Raw genomic sequence first — 8,209 nt, forward strand, 5'->3', positions numbered from 1 at the left:
CTCCAGGATCATACCCTGGGCTGCAGGCGGTGCTGAACCACTGAGCCACCGGGGCTGCCCTGCCAGGCTTTTCCATATATACTTCTCAACAACCCTCTAGTGAGCAAATTAAAGCTCAGAAAGGCTCAGTGACATTTTCTAAGATGGTATGAGGGACGGTGCTGTCATTGGGACCCATGGCCTGACCCTAAAGCCTGGGTTCTCCTCCTACTGTACCTCATGCCCCTCAAGCTAGCTTCATCCTAACAACCACTTGGGATGCCTCAAAAATTCAGATTCCCCCTTAGAGATGAACTTCTCTAGGAGTTGATGAATGTTGAAGCTATGATCCCGTAATGAAGAAATTAATAAAGAGATGAATGAAGCCAGGAGTGAGTACAGGGACGGGCTAAGGGAGCCTTGAATGGGTGGGGTCTGGAAAAGAAGGAAGACCAGAGCGGAAAGCAGAAATCACACTCTGTGGTAATCAGAGCCCTTACAGTCAGTCTAGCCTGGCTGAGTTCAGAGACCATTGGGGAAAGTCCAAGGCCTGTAGCCATTGCCAGGCTGAAAAGAGGCCAGTCCAGACACAGCTGTGTGTGCTCCCAGCCGCAAAGGAGGCTCAGGCAAGATGCCCTAAGGAGGGAAGGGTGACAGGGACACTGGGTAGGGGAGGAGCAGATCTTTCTCTAGAAAGATCGCTCTGGATGGGGGTGAGGGGGTGGGGGAGCGGCGGTGGGGGGCACCTGAGTGATTCAGTCCATTAAGCATCTGCCTTTGGCTCAGGTCCTGATCCCAGGGTTGTGAGAAGGAGCCCCGCATCCGCTTCCGGCTCCCTGCTCAACGGGGAGTCTGCTTCTCCCTCCTGCGTTTTTCTCCTTCTGCTCCACCCCTCCACCCCCCCCCACCCCCCCACCCCGCCTGCCGCTTTCTCTCCTCTCTCTCCCGAATAAATAAACAAAATTTTAAGAAAGAAAGAAAGAAAGAAAGAGAAAGAAAGAAAGAAAGAAAGAAAAGAAAGAAAGAAAGAAAGAAAGAAAGAGAAAGAATCACTCCGGCTCCTGTGGGGAAGGTGACTTTAAAGGGAAGAACCCGGGAGGAGGGAAGATCTGATCCCAAACAGAGAGCCAAGGGAAATGAATTCCATTAAGGTTTTGGAAGGACCCTTGGCCAGGGCTTTGTGGGGATGTGGGGTTGGTGAGAGAGAAGAAGCAATCTGTGTTATCTACTCAAGTACTTCAGCAACAGTCCAAAAAAACAGATCTTTAACAGATGGAAGTGGGGGCGGGGGATGGGCAAGGGTCAGTCAGGAAGAGAGAAGTGGGCTGTCACTTTTGTTGGGTGACTCCCAGGACTCTAAGCACTTGTTTAGTTGGCTGTTCTGCATGGGGTGCTTTTATTTTATATAATTAATTCATTGACTGATTTTTTGGTGGGGGGAGAGGGAGAGAGAGAGACAGGGTTGGGGGAGGGGGGCAGGGAGGAGCAGAGGGAGGGGGAGAGGAAGACTCTTTTTTTAATTTTTTTGAGAGGGAGACTCTTAAGTAGACTTCATGCCCAGTGCAGAAGCCTACACGGGGCTTGATCTCACAACCCAGAGATCATGACCTGAGCTGAAATCTAGAGTCGGGTGCTTAACCGAATGAGCCACCCAGGCGCCCCCATGGGTACTTTCATATTGTCTCTAGTGTCCAGGGATCACTGCCCTTGTTTTCTGAAGGGTAGGATAGGGATCTGGTGCATTAGTCTAGAAAGAGCCAAGGAGACCAGTATTATGACAGGCTGGAGGAAGGAAATGGCTTTTAGAGAACAGGGAAGGAAAAAGTCTGAGGAAGCAAAAGTTAGAAGCCACCACTCTTTCTATTTCTGCATTATTTAACCAAATGCCACCTGTGTGTTACATCCCTTGACCCCAGGGCTGATTGGGAGAACTCAGCAGAGCTGGGTCACTGCCTTCCCCCAGCTTGCTGGTTTCCAAACTGGCACGGGAACCCAGGTGAGCCAGGGTGTAATGGAGAGCACTTGCTGGACATGGCGTGAGGGCACTGTGTGTCCCTGGCCCTTTTCAGGGGAGCAGGGCATGGACCTGAACTATTTAATTACCTTTCTTTCTTTTTTTTTTTTAATTTTTTAAATTTATTTACTCATGAGAGACAGAGAGAGAGAGAGAGGCAGAGACACAGGCAGAGGGAGAAGCAGGCTCCATGCTGGGAGCCTGATGTGGGACTCGATCCCAGGTCTCCAGGATCATGCCCTGGGCCCAAGGCAGGTGCTAAACTGATGAGCCACCCAGGGATCCCCTTTAATTACCTTTCTTAAGTAAATTTGAGAGAAGATGAGGGCACAAAGACATGTCCTCCAATTTAGGAAAACTCTTCCAGGCTGATCCACTCATCCCAGGTGGATGAATGAGCCTGGCAAGCCTGGGATGAGAAAGCCCCCTTTTGCCAAGCTTCTCTTCTTCAGGTTCGGGGAGCCTCGGCAGCCCAGCACTGAAGGAACAGGGCCTAACCCCATCCTTCACTGGACACAGGGGGCCGAGGGGAGCCCTGCATGAGGCTCTCTTGGCTCAGGCCCTGACCTCCCTAACCTCCACCTGCAGGGACAGAAAGACATGGCCTGGAGACTGATAGCGCTTGCGCTGCTGTTGGCCTGGACAGCCCCCACGTGCAGGGCCCGGGTCAGGACAGACCTGCTCAATGTCTGCATGGACGCCAAGCACCACAAGGCAAAGCCAGGCCCAGAGGATAAACTGCATGCCCTGGTGAGGCAGAAGGGTGGTTCAAGTTGAGGAGGGGGGCGGTTCTAACGTGGGAACAAGTCAGGGTGGTAGGGGAAGGACCGACTGCTCAGAAACCCCCACATCCCAGGTTATTGCTATGGGAGCAGATGAAGGTAAGGTGGCGGGTATGGGTGGAGGTGGTTTTAGAGGTGGCCTCCTCAGAGAATTCCATGGCTGCGATGATATGATCTAATCACTGTTGAGCACTTATCAGGTGTTGTATTTACTGCACATGATTTCATATTCCCTTTGTCGGTCCTTTGAGGTAGGAGACAATATTCTCCCCTACATAACACAAATGAGAAAACTGAGGCCCAGAGAAGCCAAGGACACACAGAGGGCTGAGACGTAAGCAGCCTCTGTGGTTGCATAGGGCGAGGACTCCGGTGGGCACTCTCAGTGGTTTGGAGGGTAAGAGATTGTCGGGGAGGACGGTTCTTCCTACCTTCACTATGAGCCAGTCCATGGAGTGTCAAGGGTAGAGGAGGTCTCTTAGGGCTGTGATACAGGGTAACAGGTGCGGTACATTCACACATTCTGTAAAAGTGGATGCCAGTCGGTTGCAACTCTATTGAGATTCCACGTCTTCCTTTTATGATAAATACTCTTTAGACTCTGTTTTCTATCCTGGAATAAAATTCAAAGCCAATAGAACTTATTTGCATATTTAACTTAAAAAAATAACACGAGGGGCAGCTAGGTGGCTCAGTTGGTTAAGCATCTGTCTTCAAGTCATGATCTTGGGGTCCTGGGATTGAGTCCCTCATGGGCTCCCTGCTTGGTGGGGAGTCTGCTTCTCCCTCTCCCTCTGTCTTCTGCCCCCTGCTCATGCTCTCTTTCTCTCAAATAAATAAAATCCTTAAAAAATATATATCAACATAATTATCTGTAATACAAAGGAGAAGCACAAAGGAAGTAACTTATAATAAAATAAAATATATTTCAATATTTTAATTCTCTGGCATGACTATGTTAGAAATCACTATCAAACAGCATTTTTGTTTTTGTTCACCAAATCGCTATGAATGGGACAGTTACAGCTGTACAGCTGTAGATCAATAACAGGTGTATTCTATTAGCAACTTAAATGCTGTAAAATATGCTAAGCTATGTTGCCACTGATGACATAATTTTCTATAACAGTGAATAATTCTGGTAAAACAAAGCACATAGCAAGGCCTTTCTTTTTCAGAGTATTTGCAGTCCTGAAAAAGCCCATCTATATTAAACACTTGCTAAATAAATATGGTGTGTCTATATGTAAGATGGAGTTCAGTTGAGATTTAGGGAAATCATAACTAGGTCTTTCGTTTACTTCTTTCAGCAAATATTTTTATGGGTCTGCCATGGCACTGGCCTCACCGCTGGGGAAACAGACCCTATTACTTGCTGAGAAGTTACTCAGCATACATTACCACGTAGGTCATTCCCTTCTTCCTTTGCTCAAAATGTCACCTCCCGGTGAAGCTTTTCACAACCACCTTAGTTAAAATTTCAAAGATTATCTCATACTCCACATTCCTATTCCCTGCTATAATTCTGTCCATATAATTGATCAGATCCTGACACTAGACTTTTTTTTTTCTCTTAGTTTCTTACTGTGTGTCCCCACTGATCAGGATGGGATGTAAGTTCCATGAACACATATTGCTGTCTGGTTTGTTCTCTATCATATTCTCGGCATCTAGAACATGACTGGAATAGAAATGGGTGCTCAGTAATTATTATTATTTTTAAAAGATTTTATTTATTTATTTGAGAGAGAGACAGAGATAGTGGCGGGGAGAGCAGAGAGGAGAGGGAAAGGAGGCTCCTCGCTGAGCAGGGAGCCCAATGTGGGGCTCCAGCCCAGGACCCTAAGACCATGACCTGAACTGAAGGCAGACACTTAACTGACTGAGCCACCCAGGTGCCCCTCAGTAATTATTTTTCAATGAATAAATAAATCAAAGAATTTTCTATATAAAATGTGAAGGGGGGATCCCTGAATGGCTCAGCGGTTTGGGGCCCACCTTCAGCCCAGGGCCTGATCCTGGAGTCCTGGGATCGAGTCCTGCATCGGGCTCCCTGCATGGAGCCTGCTTCTCCCTCTGCCTGTGTCTCTGCCTCTTTCTCTCTGTGTCTCTCATGAATAAGTAAATAAAATCTTAAAAAAAGAAAAGTGTGAAGGGGTGCATAAATGACAGCTATTGTCCCCTGAGGACAGGGTTTCTCTCCAGCTCCCTCAAGCCCTGATCAGCCCTGTTGTGACTGAGTCTCCTCTCAGATGGGTGTTCCTGGACATCAAGAACAGAGGGGTCCTCACAGTAAACTTTCCTGGGATAACCCACTTGAGCAGGAGAACAAGAACCAGACAGAAAAGGCTGGAGGTGGCAGAAGGTTGTGGGGAAGGGGGGCAGTTAGTCCGGGTCTCCCCCACGCAGTGCACTCCCTGGAGGAAGAAGGCCTGCTGCACCGTCAGCACCAGCCAGGAGCTGCACAAGGACACCTCCCGCCTGTATAACTTCACCTGGGACCACTGCGGCAAGATGGAGCCCGCCTGCAAGCACCACTTCATCCAGGACAACTGTCTCTATGAGTGCTCACCCAACCTGGGGCCCTGGATCCAGGAGGTACGGGACTGCCCCTCACCCCCACCCAGCAGGCTGCCATCCAGCTTGGACAAGGCCATGGCTGCCCCCACCCCTGGCTGAAGGGAGCCCTCCCTCTTGGCCTCCCACGCAGGTGAACCAGAGCTGGCGCAAGGAGCGCATCCTGCACGTGCCCCTGTGCAGAGAGGACTGTGAGCAATGGTGGCGGGACTGCCGCACCTCCTACACCTGCAAGAGCAACTGGCACAGGGGCTGGAACTGGACCTCAGGTGAGGGCTTGGGGGTGGGGAGACGGAGGGGGGCTTTGAGGATCTGGGATTGGGTGAGGATTTCTGGGGGTGGCCAGAAATGAGCTTTGGGCCCGGGGTGGGGGGTGGGGTGAATGTGCCTGCCCTCTCTCCCCTGCAGGAGTGAACAAGTGTCCAGCTAGGACCACCTGCCGCACATTTGAGGCCTACTTTCCCACGCCTGCAGCCCTGTGTGAGGGCATCTGGGATCACTCCTACAAGGCCACCAACTACAGCCGGGGGAGTGGCCGCTGCATCCAGATGTGGTTTGACCCGGCCCAGGGTAACCCCAATGAGGAGGTGGCGAGGTTCTACGCAGGGGCCAGGAACGCTGGGGTTATGCCCCAAGGGATTGAGTGTCTCCTGCTCAGCCTGGCCCCCATGCTGTACCTCTGGCTCCTTGGCCGAGTCTAGCCCGACCCAGATGTCCGCTCTGCATGTCCCGGGTTCTGATGACCAAGCTGGGTTCAGCTCAGCTCTCACAAATGTGGGTACCCTAAGTGAGCCTCCATCTATTATCCATCCTTCCCTTTTGTCATCCAGTTTCTGCTCCATGGTGGGCCTTGGGGTTTCTCTGGCAATCAGTTCAAATAAAGAGACAGACACATCTGTGTCAGATGAATCATTCTGGTTCCAGTAGGTAGAGGACAGAATCCACAGTCGTTGGATTCTTTCAGATCAGAGAAATAAGACCTGGGTGTGAATCTCAGCTCTTCTACTGCCTATGCTACAGTGAAGCAGTTGCCTGTCTATTCTAAAGCTTAGGTTCCTCCCCGATAAAATGAGGATAATGATCCTTCCTTCCCTCTGGGTTGTGAAATACAAAGGAGCTGTTGCCTAGAAAGCATGTAAGTCCAGTGCCTGCACTTTAATAATCCTCAGGGATCCTGTTGCTCCTGTAGCCACAAATGAGAGCCAGGTCCAGAACTTTGTTACTTATGTTGCTCCCAAATATAACCCCTTTCTGCCAGGCGCTGTCTGCCTGGCTCTGTGCTCGGCTGTGCAATGGGAAAGCTGGGGATGGGAGTCCAGAGAAGACTCTGAATTCCCAGTGGGGGTGAAAAAAAATTTGCCCGTTATGTGGATTGAAGGGACAGAGTTGAGGCTTGGACCCTCAGAGGAGGAAGAGAGAGCACTGGGGAGGGCAGTCTGGGACTGGAAGAGGAAATGCTTAAGAGCCTTGAATTGGTTTACCCCTGCTGAGTCCGAGGGGCTTGGGTGGGAAAAGGTTGGAAACTCTTAGGAGCTTCCTGGGGCAGGAGCCTGGCCTCTCCTCGGGCATCTTTGTCCCCTCCAGGGATTGCTAGATATGCCTATCTGGTCTTTGCACCGCCCCCAGGAACTCGGTCTGAGTTGATGTCTGGGTCTCCCTCTTGCCCTTTCGCCCTGGGGAAGCCTTTGTCTCTGCATCTCCCTCACAGCTATCCCCAGAGGCACAGGTACCTGTCTGAGGACACCAGGCAGGACTAGAACTCAGGTGTGAAGACTCCTCGTCCAGGTCTGCCCCCTCCACCGCACCAGGGTGCCCCCTTCATAGCTCTCACCGTCCCTCCCACCTAAAGCTGAGTGACGAGGAAGTTGGGCGGTTTGTGGAGGGTGGCTTATGGGGTTCCTGGAGGGGTCCAGAGGCCCTGGGCTGTATGGGGGCGTCTGTTAGCCGCTGTATCTAGTCGGGAAGGCCCCTACAGAGCCCATCCCGTGTCATCCAGGCTATGTTCCAGGTGAGTTAAGCCAGCGCATATTTGAAACGGAGGACGGAGCCGGTCGGGACCGACCCAGACACAGGTTCAATCGAGCAAAGTGAAAGTTCGCTCCCAGGTTAAAGGGGATCGGCCGACTGAGGCCCAGGAGTAGGCGCGGCGGGCGCCGGGCTGGAAGCCTGCGCCTTTAAGGAGCCAAGGGGCGGAGGGGCGGGGCAGGAAGCGGGCTCCCGGGAGACGCCGCCACGGGCTAGGTCTTTTTTGGGGGGAAGGGGCGGGCCAGACCCTCCTCGGGCCCCGCCCCCTTTCCGGCGCCCGGGTCCCCCTCCCGCCAAGGGCGCCGGGGGCGTCGGAGCGTGCGGCTCTGGGGAGCTCCCGGTTCGGCGTCCCGCCCACCGGGGCTCAAGTTTGTCGTCTTGGAGGGAGTAACTGGGGCGGGGGCGGGTGCTAATAATACCCGTTCGTTCGGGCGCCGCGCTTTACAGTTTACACAGCTGTCACCTTCGTTACTCCTTAATTACTAATAAAAATAGCCGCTGTTTGGAGGCTCACGGGATGCCGGGCCCTGTGCCGGGAGCTTTACAGGCGCGGTCCCACCGAGTCGGCCCTCGCCGCGGGCCCCCGCCCTGCGGAGCGCGAAGGCGAGGCGCGGAGAGGAGCCGTGACTTGCCCGAGGTCACTCGGCGGGGTCAGCGGCTCCGGGGCGAGACCCGGGGCCGGGGAAGGCGGGGCGCGGGGTGCTACCCCCGGCTCCGCCGGGAGCCGCGGGGGCGGAGCGGCGGGCGGGGCGGAAGACGAGGGGGGTGCGGCGGCGGCGGATGGCCATCTTAAGTGGCCGCTGAGAGTCAAGGGCCGCTTCCCCCGGGGAGG

The 8,209-nt window shown here is 52.9% G+C and overlaps 1 protein-coding gene across 2 annotated transcripts; it reads left to right on the forward strand.

Annotated features, from left to right (window-relative positions):
- Window positions 1-473: 473 nt before the first annotated feature.
- LOC129506690 (folate receptor beta-like) lies at window positions 474-6,248 on the forward strand. 2 transcript variants are annotated; one of them, XM_055320578.1, is made up of 5 exons: window positions 474-605; window positions 2,582-2,743; window positions 5,185-5,373; window positions 5,486-5,621; window positions 5,761-6,248. In XM_055320578.1, the coding sequence occupies exons 2-5, from the start codon at window positions 2,594-2,596 to the stop codon at window positions 6,051-6,053; spliced, it is 768 nt and encodes a 255-aa protein (XP_055176553.1). In that variant the 5' UTR covers window positions 474-605; window positions 2,582-2,593; the 3' UTR covers window positions 6,054-6,248. The 2 variants fall into 2 exon arrangements, with proteins under 2 accessions (XP_055176553.1, XP_055176554.1); XM_055320579.1 differs by lacking the exon at window positions 474-605 and adding an exon at window positions 1,027-1,051.
- Window positions 6,249-8,209: the final 1,961 nt, after the last annotated feature.

The sequence above is a fragment of the Nyctereutes procyonoides genome, unplaced genomic scaffold, assembly GCF_905146905.1.
Source record: "Nyctereutes procyonoides isolate TBG_1078 unplaced genomic scaffold, NYPRO_anot_genome, whole genome shotgun sequence".
Lineage (NCBI taxonomy): Eukaryota > Metazoa > Chordata > Mammalia > Carnivora > Canidae > Nyctereutes > Nyctereutes procyonoides.

Excerpts from the sequence above, each read along its gene's own strand:
- LOC129506690 (XM_055320578.1), top strand. The coding sequence starts at position 2,594 with ATGGCCTGGAGACTGATAGCGCTTGCGCTGCTGTTGGCCTGGACAGCC. Across the intron at positions 2,744-5,184 it reads AGGATAAACTGCATGCCCTG|TGCACTCCCTGGAGGAAGAA; the intron begins GTGAGGCAGAAG and ends TCCCCCACGCAG. Across the intron at positions 5,374-5,485 it reads TGGGGCCCTGGATCCAGGAG|GTGAACCAGAGCTGGCGCAA; the intron begins GTACGGGACTGC and ends CCTCCCACGCAG.